This window comes from Pygocentrus nattereri, chromosome 17 (genome assembly GCF_015220715.1).
Source record: "Pygocentrus nattereri isolate fPygNat1 chromosome 17, fPygNat1.pri, whole genome shotgun sequence".
Taxonomy (NCBI): domain Eukaryota; kingdom Metazoa; phylum Chordata; class Actinopteri; order Characiformes; family Serrasalmidae; genus Pygocentrus; species Pygocentrus nattereri.
The window spans coordinates 35,119,627-35,140,256 of NC_051227.1; the positions used below are offsets into that span (position 1 = coordinate 35,119,627).

The 20,630-nt window shown below is 41.7% G+C and overlaps 1 protein-coding gene across 2 annotated transcripts in view; it reads right to left on the reverse strand.

Moving 5' to 3' along the window:
- grik4 (glutamate receptor, ionotropic, kainate 4) overlaps positions 1-20,630 on the reverse strand; it is a 598,764-nt gene that overhangs the window by 229,208 nt on the left and 348,926 nt on the right. For both annotated transcript variants that reach the window (XM_037546764.1, XM_037546765.1), the window contains one exon: positions 13,609-13,773. In XM_037546764.1, the coding sequence (XP_037402661.1) occupies positions 13,609-13,773 (165 nt within the window). The remainder of the gene's footprint in view (positions 1-13,608; positions 13,774-20,630) is intronic.

Sequence of the window (20,630 nt, forward strand, 5' to 3'; positions counted from 1 at the left end):
GAATGTTTCCAACACCTTGTTGAAAGTATCCCAAGAAGAATTAAGGCAGTTCGGAAGGCAAAAGGGGTCCAACCTTTTACTAGCAAGTACCTAATAAAGTGGCCGGTGAGTGTATATGTAATACAGATGTCCCTTTCTTCCTTCCTTTTTTCTCCTGTTACTCACATAAATATATCTGATAATTAACTTTTTACTTTTCTGTCCTGTTATAATCTACACATATTCAATAGGTTTTCTTTTATTATTACAAATACTTTTACATTTTTCATTGACAATTAACACCTTTTCTTCTGAATTGCTGCATTATACATTTATCTCGGTTTGTATTTAGTTTTATTTATTTTTTGTTTCTTTTTTATTAACTTTTAATATGTATATCATTTTTGCTGTGCTTAGACAATACAAAAATAAATTTGAACTTGATCTTGAGAGACAGACGCACCTGAAAGAGAGAAAGAGAAGCAGCTGAAAGAGAGAGAGAGAAAGAGAGACAGAGAGAGTTGCACCTGAAAGAGAGAGAGGCAGCTGAAAGGGCAAGATAGGGAATAAAAGAGCGAGAGAGAAGCAACTGAAAGAGCAAGAGAGAGAGTTAAAGAGTGAGAGAGAAGCAACGGAAAGAGAGAAAGAGAAGCAGCGAGAGAAGCAGGTGAAAGAGAGAAGCAGTGAGAGAGCTGAAAGAGAGAGAGAGAAGCAGATGAAACAAAGAGAGGAAGTGAAAGAGAGAGAAGCAGCTGAAAGAGAGAAAGAGAAGCAGCGAGAGTAGCAGCTGAAAGAGAGAGAGAAGCAGCTGAAAGAGAGAGAGAAGCAGCTGAAAGAGAGAAGCAGTGAGAGAAGCAGCTGAAAGAGAAAGAGAGAAGCAGCCAGAGAAGCAGCTGAAAGAGAAAGAGAGAAGCAGCCAGAGAAGCAGCTGAAAGAGAAAGAGAGAAGCAGCCAGAGAAGCAGCTGAAAGAGAAAGAGAGAAGCAGCCAACTAAGCAGCTGAAAGGGAGAGAGAGAGAAGCAGCTGAAGGAGAGAAGCAGCTGAAAGACAGAGAGAGAGAGAGAGAGAGAGAGAGAGAGACAGAGAGAGAGAGAGAAGCAGCTGAAAGAGCGAGAGAGGAAGTGAAAGAAAGAGAGAAGCAGCTGAAAGAAAGAGAGAGAGAAGCAGCTGAAAGGGTGAGAGAGAAGCAGCCAGAGAAGCAGCTGAAAGAGAGAGAGAAGCAGCTGAAGGAGAGAAGCAGCTGAAAGAGCAAGAGAGGGAGTGAAAGAGTAAGAACAGCTGAAACAGAGAGAGAAGCAGGTGAAAGAGAGAGAGAGAAACAGTCAGAGAAGCAGCTGAAAGAGAGAGAGAAGCAGCTGAAAGAGAGAGAAGCAGTGAGAGAAGCAGCTGAAAGAGAGAGAAGCAGTGAGAAAAGCAGCTGAAAGAGAGAAGCAGCTGAAAGAGAGAGAGAAGCACCTGAAAGAGAGAGAGAAGCAGTGAGAGAAGCAGCTGAAAGAGAGAAGCAGCTGAAAGAGAGAGAGAAGCAGTGAGAGAAGCAGCTGAAAGAGAGAGAGAAGCAGTGAGAGAAGCAGCTGAAAGACAGAGAGAAGCAGCTGAAAGAGAGAGAGAAGCAGCTGAGAGAAGCAGCTGAAAGAGAGAGAGAAGCAGCTGAGAGATAGAGAAGCAGTGAGAGAAGCAGCTGAAAGAGAGAGAGAAGCAGCTGAGAGAGAGAGAAGCAGCTGAAAGAGAGAAAAGCAGTGAGAGAAGCAGCTGAAAGAGAGAGAGAAGCAGCTGAGAGAGAGAAGCAGTGAGAGAAGCAGCTGAAAGAGAGAGAGAAGCAGCTAAGAGAGAGAGAGAAGCAGCTGAAAGAGAGAAAAGCAGTGAGAGAAGCAGCTGAAAGAGAGAGAGAAGCAGCTGAGTTGAAGCAGCTGAAAGTGAGAAAAGCAGTGAGAGAAGCAGCTGAAAGAGAGAGAGAAGCAGCTGAGAGAGAGAGAAGCAGTGAGAGAAACAGCTGAAAGAGAGAGAGAAGCAGCTAAGAGAGAGAAGCAGCTGAAAGAGAGAGAAAAGCAGTGAGAGAAGCAGCTGAAAGAGAGAGAGAAGCAGCTGAGAGAGAGAGAGAGAAGCAGTGAGAGAAGCAGCTGAAAGAGAGAGAAGCAGCTGAGAGAGAGAAGCAGCTGAAAGAGAGAGAGAGAGAAGCAGTGAGAGAAGCAGCTGAAAGAGAGAGAAGCAGTGAGAGAAGCAGCTGAAAGAGAGAGAGAAGCAGTGAGAGAAGCAGCTGAAAGAGAGAGAAAAGCAGTGAGAGAAGCAGCTGAAAGAGAGAGAAAAGCAGTGAGAGAAGCAGCTGAAAGAGAGAGAGAAGCAGTGAGAGAAGCAGCTGAAAGAGAGAGAGAAGCAGTGAGAGAAGCAGCTGAAAGAGAGAGAGAAGCAGTGAGAGAAGCAGCTGAAAGAGAGAGAAAAGCAGTGAGAGAAGCAGCTGAAAGAGAGAGAAAAGCAGTGAGAGAAGCAGCTGAAAGAGAGAGAGAGAGAAGCAGTGAGAGAAGCAGCTGAAAGAGAGAGAAGCAGCTGAGAGAGAGAAGCAGCTGAAAGAGAGAGAGAAGCAGTGAGAGAAGCAGCTGAAAGAGAGAGAAAAGCAGTGAGAGAAGCAGCTGAAAGAGAGAGAAAAGCAGTGAGAGAAGCAGCTGAAAGAGAGAGAGAAGCAGTGAGAGAAGCAGCTGAAAGAGAGAGAGAAGCAGTGAGAGAAGCAGCTGAAAGAGAGAGAGAAGCAGTGAGAGTAGCAGCTGAAAGAGAGAGAGAAGCAGTGAGAGAAGCAGCTGAAAGAGAGAGAAAAGCAGTGAGAGAAGCAGCTGAAAGAGAGAGAAAAGCAGTGAGAGAAGCAGCTGAAAGAGAGAGAAAAGCAGTGAGAGAAGCAGCTGAAAGAGAAAAGCAGTGAGAGAAGCAGTTGAAAGAGAGAGAGAGAGAAGCAGCGAGAGAAGCAGCTGAAAGCGGGTGAAGGCAGCAGAGCACAGCATGGAATTCACAAAGTCTAAGATGGGAAATTAGAGGAGCAGTGAATCAAATGATTAATAAATAATCCTTTAATCACCAACGAAAGAGTGCTCGTTCCTTCGTTTGTGGTTTCCTGCACCTCTCCTGCTGGTGTCACAGCGCCTCAGTCTGCATGAGGCTTCAGCCATAACCTGCTTCTGCACACACTCTGCTGCCCTTATCTCACTCCACAGGAGTGACACTCTACTGAGTCACACAGTGCAGAGTCCCAGCATTACAGCAGACCATTAAAACCCTGTTTACACCTGATCCTCTCACACATACAATTAAAGGGGTTCTTTGGAGTGAGGCACTAAAAGGACCACTTTTGGTTCCCTATAAAATCTTTCAGTAGATGGTTTCTTAAAATACCATTTTAGTAAATGAAACGAATGTGAAAAACTGTTTTTAAAGTTTAAAAAACCTCCACTAATTAAAAGAACCACATTTCTGATACATACAGATGCCCACACACACACACACACACACACACACACACACACACACACACACACACACACACACATCTTCTAAGCAGCCTCTCCTTCTGCGTCATGCGGTGTGCTGGAGCCTCTCCCAGCGGTCATTGGGTGGAAGGCAGGATGCACCCTGGACAGGTCGCTAGTCCATCGCAAGGTGGACAGACAGACAGACAGACAGACAGACAGACACATTCACACCCACACTCACACATAGGGGCAGTTTAGCATGTCCAATTATTGGCCTAACTGCATGTCTTTGGACTGTGGGTGGAAACAGGAGTACCCGGAGGAAACCCATGCAGACATGGGGAGAACATGCAAACTCCACAGAGAAAGGACCCTGGTAACCCGGCCGGGGAATCGAACCCAGGCCCTTCTTGCTGTGAGGCGACAGCACTACCCAGCACCGTGGCGCCATTTCCATCAACCTTTATTTTTAAAATGTTCAAAAGTTTTTTGTTTTTTTTTACTTTTTAAAAATGTATTTAGTGGGATCGGGATTTGGCTGTGTACTGCCAAGAGATGAGAAATGATGGCTTGTTCAATGCAAACATGAACATTGTAGCGTAAAATGTAAATACAGTCATTTCTGAGCCACAACCCACACCCCCAAAACTTCACAAATGAAGCAAACTGTGTATGACCACAATGAGCAAAACAGCTGTTCTCTTGTACATATTGGCTGCCAGTCGGCACCTTTCTCTAATTTTAACAAAGCAAGGAACTCTCCATTGGTTTAATGCAGTATCTTTTGCTTATAACAGAAAAAATGGAAATGAGGAAGAACATAGGGTATTAGATATTGTGTTCTGATTTGATTTGCATATCATATATTATGCAGCAATCAGATTTTAATTTCAATTAACCAGAGGTGCTTTTTACTTCTTAATATAAATGCATTTAAACAGTTAAAATCTTCTCAGGGAACTATCCAGATCCAAATCACGTGAAGTGATCAGGTGTAAACCGAATTTGGGCTGAACACCAGTCTGCTTGGGAAGTTAGACTGCACCATTCTCTATCTGGGTACTTAATACATTATTGTCATTAAGGAGAAACAATCATTGAGTATTTTTGCTTTATGGACAGCAAAATGTCAGTTTTGGGCAATGTGTGCACTAATTTCCACTTAGTGTATTTTACCTTTATACCCCTTTTGGGTTAAGGGAGTCTAAATGTACGCCAATCAGATTTCAGTGCTAATAAATCCAACTAACTACAGACACATTTGATACTAAGTGTAAATGCAAGTGGTTAAAATCTTATTAGGATACAATGCAGGTGCATACACACCTGCAGTGACTGCTGCACAGCAGATCTACAGTAACCAGTAGCCCATAACTTTCACTGGTTACCTACTTTTTGTTGGCAAGCATAAGGGTTCTGCTTACAGGTGTGCACTCCTCAGTTAAGTCAGCAGGACGTCCTTTCACATTACTTCCACTCTGCAGATGCCACTGCAATTATTCTACTACAACAATCCTGAAGATATGTCACATTAGATTTCCGTGTGATGGCTTCACGCAGGCCAGACTTACTCATCTTGTTTATCATACATAAACTGCAGGCAGGCAAAATAAAATAAGCTGGCATGATGGACTTCAATCAATAAGTACATCTTTTAGACTGTCCTGTATCTGAATGTTGTCCATATATTCATTTAAAAGACAAACGTAACTATGTTTGTGAGCTAAATGTTTGTTTGCACCTTGCGTTCAGGTGTGGATCATGTTTGGATATATTTCTGAGGGCATTTACATTTTTTGCTAAAATGAATTTTCAGTGTGACCAGATTTTGCCTTCCTGCATAAACATGTATAAGTAAACATGGGTTCTGGCTTGTTATTACTGTCAAATATTGGAATAAATCACTTAATTCTGTAAATTCTGTAAAATATCCTGGATTTTAATGAAATCATAAAATATCTTACATGTAATTTTTTTCCCTGAGGTTAACATTTGTGAACTGAACCAAAAACCATCATAATTTTTTCCTGACAACTTTCCAGGGCTGTTTTTGTTACTGGACCTTTACAACTGATACAGTACTGTTCAAAAGTATTAGGCAACTGAAAAAAATTTATATAAAATGAATCATTTATTTGCTCAGAGAAATGCTAATATTAGATTAAACAAAAATAAGATTTAAACCATCTCATCAGTTACCAACGACTTTTCAAAACCTGAAAATTCATGCTACTTTTTATTGTATGTTTACTTGCATTAATCATAAAGAAATATGGGAATTTTATTAATAAAAACACCCATTGCTGACACCAATGATCTTAAACAAGGTACTTAGGACTTTTCCAAAGTTCTATACATCGACCAGCCACTTCACTGAAACCATCTCCTTGTTTCTACACCCATTGTCCATTTTATTAGATCCACTTACTCTATAGCTGCACTTTGTAGTTCTATAATTACAGATTAAAGTCCATCTGATTCTCTGCATACTTTATTAGCCCCTTTTACCTTGTTCTTCCATAGTCAGGACCACCACAGGTATTATTGGGTGGTGGATCATTCTCAGACCCTGACATGGTGGTCATGTTAGTATATGTTGCGCTGATATTAAAAACAGAGCAGGGTCAAGCATTCCCAATACCAAACTGTTAATTCTAGAGCTTCATATTCTTTGGCCAACAAAAACATTCAATGTCGGATTATTCTGTTAAATAAATGAACGAAAAACTACACTGCTCAAAAAAATAAAGGGAACACTTAAACAACACAATATAACTCCAAGTAAATCAAACTTCTGTGAAATCAAACTGTCCACTTAGGAAGCAACACTGATTGATAATCAATTTCACAGCTGTTGTGCAAATGGAATAGACAACAGGTGGAAATTATTGGGATTAGCAAGACACACTCAATAAAGGAGTGGTTCTGCAGGTGGGGACCACAGACCACTTCTCAGTACCTTTCTGCTTTCTGGCTGATGTTTTGGTCACTTTTGAATGTTGGTGGTGCTTTCACACTCGTGGTAGCAGGAGACGGACTCTACAACCCACACAAGTGGCTCAGATAGTGCAGCTCATCCAGGATGGAACATCAATGTGAGCTGTGGCAAGAAGGTTTGCTGTGTCTGTCAGCGTCGTGTCCAGAGGCTGGAGGCGCTACCAGGAGACAGGCCAGTACACCAGGAGACGTGGAGGAGGCTGTAGGAGGGCAACAACCCAGCAGCAGGACCGCTACCTCCGCCTTTGTGCAAGGAGGAACAGGAGGAGCACTGCCAGAGCCCTGCAAAATGACCTCCAGCAGGCCACAACTGTGCATGTGTTTGCACAAACTTTTAGAAACTGACTCCATGAGGTTGGTATGAGGGCCCGACGTCCACTGATGGGGTTGTGCTCACAGCCCAACACCGTGCAGGATGCTTGGCATTTGCCAGAGAACACCAGGATTGGCAAATTCACCACTGGCGCCCTGTGCTCTTCACAGATGAAAGCAGGTTCACACTGAGCACATGTGACAGACGTGACAGAGTCTGGAGACGCCGTGGAGAGCGATCTGCTGCCTGCAACATCCTTCAGCATGACCGGTTTGGCAGTGGGTCAGTAATGGTGTGGGGTGGCATTTCTTTCTCGCCAGAGGTAGCCTGACTGCCATTAGGTACCGAGATGAGATCCTCAGACCCCTTGTGAGACCATAAGCTGGTACGGTTGGCCCTGGGTTCCTCCTAATGCAGGACAATGCTAGACCTCACGTGGCTGGAGTGGATTTTATTGGGCTTTATTGATCTATTGTTATGATTTAGATGGAGATCTGGCCATGACTTATTCATAGAATCATATAAGATGTCTTGCAAATGCAAATGTTCCAACATAATAACTGGAGCTACATTGGTGCCAAGTGTATACAGAGCCATATAAACCAGATAATGAAAGAATACCACCAAGAAATATTTTATCTTGCATGTTTCAAGAGGAAGTTGTGTTGTACATGCGTGACCAAAATAGACAAACATTTCCACGGTAATAAAAAGAACACAGAGAATCCAACTTATCAACAAAGAAAAGGTAAAAATAAATACACTACAAATAGAAAAAAATGTACTGAGATAAAATGAAACGAATGAAAGAAATTACAGGCGAGTGAGACAGCTAAGGTGGAGAAAAGAAAGCACTCGTGGCAGAGATTTGTTTTTATACCTTGCGTGAACTTAAGGTCTCATGTCCCACAGGTAAAAACCATTTGAAACACCAGCTACTCTTTAGATTGTGGGAATGTTTCAGGATTGATTCTTATGCAAGAATGATTTAAGCCTAAACCTAAACCTAACCTCACCTTCTTTGACCTAGATAACCTTTCATAGAAACTTAAAAACAACATTATACTTTACAAAATAAAGCCCATTCCGGTGGTCCTGAAAAGGTGAAAAGGTTGGCTAAGCCCGTTTTTCTCTTTGTCAAAACACTTTTGCCCTGAGAATGCATCAAAACACACACATGTTCTCACACACACACTCTCACTTACACACACTCTCACTTGCACCCCCCCACCCCACACACAGAGCTGTACAGGGGGTTCAGAGTGTGTGTGAGAGGACAGGTCGCTGGTATTTCTCTCTGTCTGGTTGTGGTACTGATCCATTTCTAATCCAATTCCTCCCTGCTGTAAACCATTACAACTCTGAATTACACCAGACAGAGAGAGAGAGAGAGAGCGAGAGAGAGAGAGAGAGAGAGAGAGAGAGAGAGAGAGAGCGAGAGAGAGAGAGAGAGAGAGCGAGAGAGAGAGAGAGAGAGAGAGCGAGAGAGAGAGAGAGAGAGAGAGCGAGAGAGAGAGCGAGAGTGAGAGAGAGAGACAGAGAGAGAGAGCGAGAGAGAGAGAGAGACAGAGACAGAGAGAGAGAGCGAGACAGAGAGAGAGAGACTTGAGAGAGAGAGAGAGAGAGCGAGAGAGAGAGAGAGAGAAAGAGAGCGAGAGATAGAGAGAGAGACAGAGAGAGCGAGAGAGAGAGAGAGAGACAGGCGGGCAGGAATTCAGGCAGGCTTCAGTCTTGTACTACCACCCTTCACAGATATTCTCACAGACATTTGTGAGAATATTGGACATTAGATAATCTACTTAAATAAAAAGGGAAGGTCAAAGGAACTATATAAAAAAGCATCAAAAGCAATTAAAATATAGAGAAAGGCCCAATCCCATTTCACCCCTTGCCCCTAAACACTTAGCCCTACCCCTCTGTTTTGCGCGTTCATGTCTAGGGGTAGGGTTGTCCAGACTGTTGTGGAGATGGAGGGGTAGGGTGAAGTGTTGGGGCCATATGGCCCTTCAAACGGAGATTTTTCAGAGGCGCACTACAAACGGAGTGAAAATTCCCAGACTGCCCTGCGAATCATCGGCAAAACGGCTGCGCAAGTGACCAAAGAGAGTATAATGTAAGTATTTTCTCTGTTAAAAAGCCGGTGTATTGTAAGAGAACCATTGTAATAGCGTTTTATGGTCATTTCCTTCATGACACGCATATAAATCGTTAGTGATACGCTGATGTCTCGGTCGCTACCGGGTGAAATTTCCTGTTCTACCTTAAAGGGTGCGGCAGTTACATTCTGGTACGTGAGGTTCCACCATTTAAGGTGGAACTGGAAAATTCGATCATGAAGCTGGCACTTAGAAAGCTAAGTTCAGCTTCATATCACCAATAATTCTTGGTGGCGATAATAAATAATTGCCCCCCTCTTTGAAGGCTTATGATGCCCTAAATGTATTTAAGCAGTGAAGAGCTGAACTTTATCTTCCTCTGCTGTCACTGCAGACTGGCAGGGTTGCCTACAGAGCAATTAATTGCTGTTAATGAAGTGATGTAGCTTTTTGTTTGTGCTTTTTTCTATTCTGTGACTCATTTGATTGATTGAGGTGTAAAACTGAAGTTATGAATGAATCGCGAGCGCCCTGCTTTTCAGTCTCCTTCAGATAAATGGCAAATGTCAGTGTGATACACCATTATTGCTATAGTATGGAGACAAAGCAGGAAAACACATCCTGATTATTTTTCCAGGCTATTTTAAATATAATTCACCCGTCCTGTCATGTGACACACAAGTGAGATCGCCACAGCTGGAGGCGGCACATTGGAAATGGCTGGAAAACCTCGTCTCCTCTGTTCACGTAAAAGTTGCTGACTACACCTGATGACGTATCCGGTTCTTAAAGGGCTGTCCCATTTCATAGGTGGAAGATTTCAACCACTACCCCTTGTAACTCAATTTCAAGGGGGAGGGTTACACTCGAAAACAAGGGGTAAAAATAAGAAATGGGATTGGGCCAAAATGTCACTGTAATAACCTTGCAAGACCTAGCAGACCACCAAAACTGTCCCCATCAGATAAACAGCACTAAAAGCTTTGAGAAAGAGGAGAAAATCAACCTCCACTCTTACTTCAGATCTGAGAAACCCACAGGTGTTTCTGTCCATCCTTCCTCTGTGAGAAGACAACTCAACGCTATGAGTCTGAAAGGTTGTGTAGCTGTTAAGAAGCCCTCACTAAGAAATGGAAGTAGAAAACAAACATGTGAAAACATGTGCAAATCAAGCTAAGAAGCTGCTGGTGTTTAAAGAACTATGGACTGACCACCCCAGAGTCCAGGCCTCAACATTACTGAATGTATTTGGGATCACTTGGATCAAGACAAGCAAAAATGCAACCAACTTCTATGACTGAACTTTGGTGATGTTGAAGAATATCCTTGTAGACTTCTTCATGAAACTGAAAGCAAGTCTCTCAAAAAGAATGGAAGCTGTAAAAAAAGAAAAAGTGGACGCACTAAACACTATTTTTATTTATTTTTTTAATATCTGACAGCTGCTGTTTGTGTAATTTCTGTTATAATTATTTTCCATTTCATGATGTTGAAATGCTGAATGCTGTGTACTAAACGGCTGGAAAGTAAATAAATGAAAGGGTGGTCTCTGACTTCTGTTCAGTAAACAAGATGAAAGAAAAAGAAAGCGGGAGAGAGAGAGAGAGAGAGAGAGAGAGAGAGAGAGAGAAGGAGAGGAATGAAGTAAACAGGCTGGACTCTCTATGGCTGAGTGAATGGAAGGGGAGGCTCTGGGCTCTTAAATGTCATCAGCCTCAACAGCTCTGATTGCTGTAAATGAGAGCTTATTCTTGTCCTGATTCTGCCACTGTCTCCACTCATTCACAGCAATGAGTTTTACTCAGGTTTGATTTCTCTGTCTGAGTGAGCCATTCTGCCTCTTTGTTTAGCCCTGCTTTGTTTAATTTCCACCTCTATACAGAAGCATTATGGCTGTTAGGGGCACTGCGTGAGGGATGAGATAGAACAGGTTGACTGGCAGCTGTGAAAAACATGTTAGGCTTTGATAAAAGACATAGAAACACCATTTTACCCTCAGATGTCACAGATACAGCCAGCAATGAAAAAGTGTACTGTAGTTGTATATAAAGATGAACTCCAGGGCCAAAAGACATCATTTGAAATGTACATTTTTGGGGGTCTGGCCTACAGTTACTTCAGATTTAGTAACTTATGTTTGTGCAAATGTTTGGACTTTCTCTTGTGCAGTCTTAGAAATTAAATAACATGTGAGGCCTAAATTGCTCAAGAGCTCTCTTCAATAAAATTCTCTTCCACACTCCCCAGCCACTGGCTCCTCTAAGCAACTGGCTAAGGATCTGAAAATGAAACCAAATTGATGCCTAAAAAGCAAATGACATCCAGCTTGCAATTTCCACTGAAATTCTAAAATGTTATTAATGTCATCAAGAAATGGGAAAGGTGAAATTCAAAGTAAGTAATAAAATTACTTAATAAAACAATAATAAAATCAGCCAGAGACATTTTGTAAACGAGCGTTATGGACTGATGAAGTACAAATGGAAACTCTCTGGCCACAATCACGAATGGTATGTTTGGATAGAAGAAGAAGCAGTATGTGATGAAAAGAACACCTTGCCAACTGTTAAATACAAAGGTGAAGCTATTAGGTGTTGGGAATGTGTTGCAGCCAGTGGCACAGGAAACTCTGCATGTGTAGATGGAAGAATGGATTTCACTTATTATCAGCAAATTCTGGAAGCAAATGTGACAAAGTCAGTCAACAAACTAAAGCTGGCTCCTACAACAGGACAATCATCCAAGCCAATGATCTCAAAATCCACAATGAAATACTTCAAGAAAAACAAGCTGACGTTTTGGAATGGCCCTCATTTTTACTTTAACATAATTGAAAACTTGTGGCTAGATCTTAAACATACCGTGGATGCAAGAATGTCGCAGAGTTAGAAATGTTACTATGCCATACATGCTAGAGTCTATGCCATGATATAATGATGTAACAACATGGTACAACTCAAAATGTGTTGGCAGCATCATTAAAAATGGGTGGAGATATCGAAAGTGAGGGTAATTATATATTTCAGGTTGGACACCTTATGCCTTGGAAACCAGGCATACATTTGCGGTATTGTTATAAATGCCTGTTTAATGTTTAGTACCAATGCATTATATTATCAGTGGAGTTTATCTGTAATTACTTCTCGAGCAAACCTGCCCATACAGAATGTAAAGACACACATTAAACGATTGGCTGTGTCCTTAATTATGAAATGATGTAACAGTGTCTAAATCATATTACAAAACAACAACAGTAAGTCTACATTTCTCAGTGCTTGGATTAGTAGTGCTAAAACCAGATCACTATTTGCCCAGATCCAACCCAACAACACCAAATTTCAGGCCAACTCTTAGCCACAAATGTCACCATATAATTAAATCTCTGCTCATCTCATTAAGACCAAAGAACTAATAAAGCACCTTTTAACCGTGTTAATGCGTGTCTGCAGAAGTAGCTGGTCTCAGAAAGGACCAGCAGTAACCAAGGCAACAAAACAGGCCCTAAGACTCAGTGCCCACATACACACCGACTCCTGAGACATCAAAAGACTTTCTATTCTCAGCTGCTGTGACTTCACTGTTTACTACACATTCATTCGCCGTTATGTAAAGGCCCTTTCCGTGATCTGATCGGAATTCTGCTGTCGTTCTTCCCCACAAAATGAAAAAAGCTGTGAAAGAATAAGACAGGTCTCACAAGGCAACCTAATGTAGTGCTAAGTGAAATATTTGTGTGAGTTATAATGGGTTATATTTGTATTAGGGCCAGACAGATACACTGTAATAAATAAATCAGCTGATACAAAGGTTCCATTTATCAGCATCGTCGCACCAATAGTTTCTTTAAAGGGTACATAAAGAGCCACGCTCAGGAACATGACGCTATTTTGAACATACTGCTAGCCGCTGATTACTCACGTTGTAAATAAGTGGCTTGTTTTATATAGTATTTAAAAGGCACATTTCATATACATGTAAATATTCCTTACAAGCTTTGATGTAGTTTGCAAAACTTGTTAAGGCTGAAATGTACCAGTTCCCCATGTTGATTTATTTTATTATGCACAAAATTGACACACACTGAGGGCTGATTTACAATGATTTAAAAGGGCTTTGTACTGGAAAACCGAAATCTCCCAACTTTTCCAACTAAGATAGTGTAACATCGTATATAGATTATGTTAAGGTTACAAAATGTGCCGTTCAATCAAAGTTTAGCTGCAAAAAAATAGCCTGTTTTTGTGATGTCACAAAAGACCAACTCGTTTACATATATCCACCTATTCGGTCTCCAGCAGTTTAGCTCCCTGCCCGCATTCACATTAAAGTTATAAGGGGTGTTAATGCCTGGACTGAGTAAAGCACAATACAGGTCAACCAATCAGAACAGAGCTAATTTACATATGCTGGTCACAAAAACAAAAAAACCCTGTTTAACTCCACTCAATAAAGAAGTCTGAAAAATGGTCAAGCAAAAATGAAATTTGGCTGTTTTTTGTACATAAACCAAGACAAACAAGGAAAATGTAGTATATGGGCCCCTTAGTGAGTTTAGGAAATCTGACAATTGAGAACTGACATCCTTATATTTAGTAAAGTATAGTTAATTAGAACTGCTGGAGGCTGTTTAAGTTTGACTACATGATTTTGTCTAGTATTATCAAAACACTTAGCTTCTTAGAATCAGACTGGGTAGCAAAATTTTCATATCTGTCAAACTCTAATTTGTGCAGGCCCAGTGCTCTCGCTCACCCCTCAGGCTGCTACTTACTGGTCTCTCCTGTCTCATATTCACTGTCTCTCAGCAGCTCAAAGATGTCCACCTCCAGCTTGCCTGTGGTGGAGCGGTTGCTGGAGCGGTTGATGCTTTCCTTCGCCAGAGTGATGGCTAAGCGCTCCCCCCGGCTACACTCCATTGGGTCATCAAGAATTGCAGCTGAGAGACGGAGAGAGAAAGAGAGAGAGAGAGAGAGACAGAGAATGTCATACACCTCCTGTAAAATATATTCAGGACAGAAGAGCCATAATGACAGCCAAAACTCAACCAGCCTTCAACTAGTCATAAAAATATCTTAACATGGCGCAGAGGCATGAGAGAGGTTCTACTTTCCACACATTCACTGTCAAAGTCTATGCATTGCTGTGTCTGGACAACGCAGCCCAGGCCTAATCACTATGTAAGGAAGTGTTGATAACAATTACTGATAAATTAGACCTTCTGGATGATCCTGATGACAATACTGGATAATTAACATTTTCTGTATTTTAAAACAAGCTCACACTATAATCTATACATGAGGTGCTCAGTCCTTTAAGGCTGTTTGCAAAAACGTGTCTATTTAATCTGCTCTTTAATCTGCTCTTCTAAGATGCTAATAAGGCGCTGGTAAGGTGCTAAGTTCCTGTTGCAATCAGATATATTTCATATCAGACCTACACAATTCCACTTATCTGTAAATATACAGCAGCATTCAAAAGTTTGGAATCACAATTGGAAAGTTTGGGGTCACATTGCAGATGAATAGTAATAGGTATACAATGAGTCCATTAAGGTACCATTACACTACACCTTCACAGATTTCAACTCATTAGCAGGAAGCTGTGAAACATGTGCCTAGAATGAAGAACAGAGCTGTAGATGATTCCATAATGATCAAGATATCATAGAGAATAAAGTAATAATATGACAAATCATTTTAAACTTTTTTAACACTACACTGAATTAATACATAAAAAACCCTACCACAAACTTAGTGGGGTGCAGACTGCTTTTTGATAGGTTGCATGAAAACTATTTCATGTTCTTTTTGTCACAGAACCTCTTTTCTTGTTACTATTCATGTATGATTCATGTTGTGTTTGGCTAACATTCCAGCAGCTAAGAGCACACATCTGTAGTGAACTGATACAAGGATTGCCAAATATGGACTATCTATACTATGTGTGGGTGTGGGTGTATATATATATATATATATATATATATATATATATATATATATATATATATATATATATATATAAACCCTCCACTGCATATAGCATAGCAGGGAAACAGAATTATAACTGAAATGGGTATTCTACACATGAACGGAGGCGATGGCATTTGTTTTTATTTCAATGGCTGAAATGTAATTTTTCTTTCATATAGCACTCTGAAAGAGCAGCTTTATATCGAGACATTGACATCATGTAATAAAGAGCTGACACAGTCCGGAACGATGTCTAGACGGAGTGATTTTCCCAGTTCTGCTTTTCATTCCAAGCAGCTTTATCCCAAAACTAAATCTATGGCACCATTAAAGGTGATGTATGTCATTCAAACTCCAGCTCTTGGCGCTGTTTTTGTTATGATACATCAATGTGCAGGCACGATGTGTGCTAGTGGCTCTGTTCTTTAAAAAAAGTGCTGTTACTCATAATCATTTGATGTAAAGCATAAGTAACTGACTTCAGCCACAGCAATGTTACATTATATACTTCTGAGTAATTCATTAGTAACGTAGCCTGTTTGGAGGCAGCACAACAATAACAAACCATTTTCATTTGCTCTGCTCTTGTAGTTCCAGGCTGACTACTCTTTGACAGTTTGGCAAACCAGTAGCACGACTCTGCGAGCTACTTTTTCTCGTGCCGTCAAACAGCACATTAATCACATTATAGGATGACAACATTGTTACAGAAAGAACTGTGGCTCATCAGAGCTTGTAATTATTTTGTTGTGGATGCTGCCATATGATTGGGATAGAATATCTGCCTGTACTGGTTTTGTTTCGAGTGCTCAGTGTGAGATGAAACACTGCATAAATGTAAGAAATTATCAGATTCATTGTAACACAAATTTGCTACTTTATAATATCCAGCAATGCATGTTGCTAATAATCCAAAGGAGTTCAGTGCTACAATTGTAAATGCATTCACCACAGCAAACAGTGATCAGCTTACTAACTAATCAGCTTAGTGAAGTGCTTAAAGCCGCCTTAAGTGTGGGAAAACCACTTTAACACAGCCTTGAGTCTCACTGCTTTCATAAAATCGTAAGAAACTAGAATAAGATGAAATCAAACAGTGCTCAAAAAAAGTATATTGGTAATAGTTGCAGTAAACAATTATTCTGCCAAGCAATGTAGGTTGTTAACAGTAGAGTATGGTTGCCAAGCAACATAAAATGTGTCATTTTGCAAACTGTCATCCATGGCATGGACTCAAGCAATCACGTGTCACTGCTGTTGGCATGGTGACAACCAAGTTAATGGAACTCACGTGTAGTGCTGCTTCTTCAAGAGCAGCTTAAAGTCACAGTTATCCAGTTTCAGCTCCTGAACAAGGGAGTAAACTCTGTTCTCCTTTCGCTTTTCCAAATGAATAGTGGCCTGCTCAAAGTAACCATTTTGCTCTTTTAGTGAGGAGCAATTGTGAAATATATATGTGTGTGTGTGTGTGTGTGTGTGTGTGTGTGTGTGTGTGTGTGTGTGTATATATATATATATATACTGCTCAAAAAAATAAAAGGAACACTTAAACAACACAATATAACTCCAGGTAAATCAAACTTCTGTGAAATCAAACTGTCCACTTAGGAAGCAACACTGATTGACAATCAATTTCACAGCTGTTGTGCAAATGGAATAGACAACAGGTGGAAATTATTGGCAATGAGTAAGACACACTCAATAAAGGAGTGGTTCTGCAGGTGGGAACCACAGACCACTGCTCAGTACCTTTCTGCTTTCTGGCTGATGTTTTGGTCACTTTTGAATGTTGGTGGTGTTTTCACACTCGTGGTAGCAGGAGACGGACTCTACAACCCACACAAGTGGCTCAGGTAGTGCAGCTCATCCAGGATGACACATCAATATGAGTTGTGGCAAGAAGGTGCAAGGAGGAACAGCAGGAGCACTGCCAGAGCCCTGCAAAATGACCTCCAGCAGGCCACAAATGTGCATGTGTCTGCACAAACGGTTAGAAACCGACTCCATGAGGATGGTATGAGGGCCCGCTGTCCACAGATGAAAGCAGGTTTACACTGAGCACATGTGACAGACGTGACAGAGTCTGGGGTCACTGTGGAGAGCGATCTGCTGCCTGCAACATCCTTCAGCATGACCGGTTTGGCAGTGGGTCAGTAATGGTGTGGGGTGGCATTTCTTTGGAGGGCCGCACAGCCCTCCATGTGCTCACCAGAGGTAGCCTGACTGCCATTAGGTACCGAGATGAGATCCTCAGACCCCTTGTGAGACCATATGCTGGTGCGGTTGGCCCTGGGTTTCTCCTAATGCAGGACAATGCGAGACCTCATGTGGCTGGAGTGTGTCAGCAGTTCCTGCAAGATGAAGGCATTGAAGCTATGGCCCGGCCCGCCCATTCCCCAGACCTGAATCCGATTGAGCACATCTGGGACATCATTTCTCGCTCCATCCACCAACGCCACATTGCACCACAGACTGTCCAGGAGTTGGCGGATGCTTTAGTCCAGGTCTGGGAGGAGATCCCTCAGGAGACCATCCGCCACCTCATCAGGAGCATGCCAAGGCGTTGTAGGGAGGTCATACAGGCACGTGGAGGCCTGTAGGCCTCATTTTGACTTGTTTTAAGGACATCACATCAAAGTTGGATCAGCCTGTCATGTGTTTTTCCACTTTAATTTTGTGTGTAACTTCAAATCCAGGCCTCCACTGGTTAATAAATTTGATTTCCATTGATGATTTTTGTGTGATTTTGTTGTCAGCACATTCAACTTTGTACAGAACAAAGTATTCAATGAGAATATTTCATTCATTCAGATCTAGGACGTGTTATTTGAGTGTTCCCTTTATTTTTTTGAGCACTGTATATATATATATATATATATATATATATATATATATATATATATATATATATATATATACACACACACACACACACACACACACACACACACACACACACACACACACACACACACACACACCCCGGCCACTTTATTAGGTACCTTGCTAGTACCAGTCTGCCCATTCTCCTCTGACCTCTCACATCAACAAGGCATTTTCGTCCACACAACTGACCGCTCACTGGATATTTCCTCTTTTTCTGACCATTCTCTGTAAACCCTAGAGATGGTTGTGTTTGAAAATCCCAGCAGATCAGCAGTTTCTGAAATACTCAGACCAGCCCGTCTGGCACCAACAACCAAGCCACGTTCAAAGTCACTTAAATCCCCTTTATTCCCCGTTCTGATGCTCGGTCTGCACTTAAGCGAGTTGTCTTCACCACCTCTACATGCCTAAAGGCACTGAGTTGTGGCCATGTGATTGGCTGATTAGCTATTTGTGTTAAAAAGCAACTGAACCTAATATACCTAATAAAGTGGCCGGTGAGTGTATCATATTCATAGAATCATCATGCTTGTAAGATTTAAACTGTAAGTATTGTAATACTACGTATCTCTTTGACTTTGGACATCCAAGTAATTCACAAACATCAATACGTTACAAACAACAATACAAAAATATAAAATAATGTAAATAAACTAAACAAAACTGTATAAAAACACCCACTGATTTCAATATGGAAAATCACTTGGATATCCAAAGTCATGTGACCATTCAACTGAAGGTATTTAGAGCCACTATGTAGGGTTTGTATTATGACTCTCCCTGTTGAAGAAACAAGCCAAAACATGTTGAGAGATTATCTTGTTCATTGCCATGTTTTAACAAAGGCTTTTATTGATTGAAGGGTGTCACAGTTTTATACTTTTTCTTTCAAACACTTACATTTAAGCTAGACTGGCCAGAAATGTTCAGTGGCTTTGCACTAACATACCACTATAATCCCATAGGGATGCCAGCACACCCTTGTATTTTGGTTGAGATGTTTTTCACCTCATTTTGTCCAAGCTTTGACATTTATGTTCCGCACTGAAGGCCTAGCTCTAACAGTCACGATTCTTCTCCAGGTCAAACTAATCAAACTTGAGTGGGGCTTTGGTTGAAACAGGCCTGGAAATTTCACAGTTCCCATAACCATTGGAAAGTGTCCAGCACACCTCTGGAAATAAGCATCAGCAGAGTGTCCCAATCCAGTCCTTAAGCACCCTCAGCCAGTTGTGTTCCAGCTCCATTCATACCTGAGCCAAGTGATCTGCACTCCACAGGTCCTGATTACCTGACTCAGGCAGGTGTGAAGCCAGAAGGGAACAGCAATGTGGATGGCTGAGGGTCCCTGAGGACCTGAAACCAAGAGAAGGACACTTAAGATATACAATATTACAGTCAAAAGCTTGTTTTGGTTAGTGGCATCTAAAACCACATCTAAAACTCTGGGGTTCCAGCGCTGATCGACTTCACTCTTGAATGAATGAGACCTGTGTTAAGTACTCACCTGGCACACTACAAACTGCACTTACTCTGAGCAAAGATTACAAAGACCAGGGAAGCATATAATCTAAGTTTGAAAAAGGACTCTGTTCTATAAATGGTCAGCTTAGCCATACCTCCAGAACGCCTCCCGGCAAGCGACTTAAATCAAACAGCGCAGAAAAAGCTACATCTTCTGAGCTGAATAAAAGAGAAAGATAAAATTGAGACCCATTAGCGATGGCCATAAGTATCCGGAGGTTTATTTAAAGATAATAAATTATAGTTTGCCTTAATGCTATAAGTCAGGGCAAATGCACTTAATCTTTGCGGAGCAATTAGCGCAGATAGCCACATCTAGCATCCTTAATACACTTTTGGGAGAAAGTAATTAAATTACAATATACAGAAGTTAAATGAGGGCTAATGCACTTAGCGGGAGAAACATAGATTTCTGTCTCCCCCATGAACTTAATTCACCAGGGAATAATTAAAACAGTATTTTAAAGAGGCGTTACTGCTTAAGGTAAAGTCTTATCTGGAGTAGCGCCCCATTCATTAAAGAGTTCGTCATCACTAATAACTTTTCCTGCTATAGTTTGGAGGGTCGATGTTTAATTGCCCCGGCACTGAAGCATTTGCATTGAAATGAACAAGGGCGACAAGGGAAGCAATAACCCTGACCGCTAAAGGCACTTGTAAGGCCATCTCCCTCAGACATGTCTGTCCACCTTAGCTTGTTGGTAAAAGGCTCTCCGCCTCCTCCGCACTCTCCTGCAGCCCTGGGCAAATTGCTTTCTGTTTCTCCAGCATGGGAGGGGATGCTGGAGCTGGGCAATTTTCCCAGCCTCTGCCCCCCCCAACATTCTCAACAAAGAGCGCCAAATGGAAACATTGGCCCTCTGCTGAGTCCTGGGCTAGCGCTCCCGTCGCCAATCCAGCAGCGCAAATGCAGACATCAAACCAGCACGCGGGGATTGCCAGAGCTGAGCAAAATCCCACGACTGGAGAGAATTACTAAGGGGGTGGAGGGATGTGCTGTGAGACAAAGGCATTTTTTAAAAGATGCTGCAGCTGGCTGGGCAGTATGGGAGGTATGCATTCAATCTTGCTAACACGGTTCGGCCGCTGACCCTTTTAGGGGAATCAATAGTGAGCAGTGGTGCGTGCCGAGGCGCGTCGCGCAGTGTGTAATAGCCATGCACGGGAGGACTCACTTACAGCACATGTCCTTTCGCTAACACACACTGACTAACCCCTCTCTTTATGTTAACAGGCCTTTCACTGCACCTGCTGATTTTGCACACTTCATATTTTCCCATTTTTATTTTCCTCAAAACAAGATGGTTGGTGTTTGATAAAATTGCAAAAAATAAAAAAATTTTACACACAGTAGGATTATTAAAATAAACATAACCACAATGATGAAGCCTGCAAGATTAACCAATAAGACCAA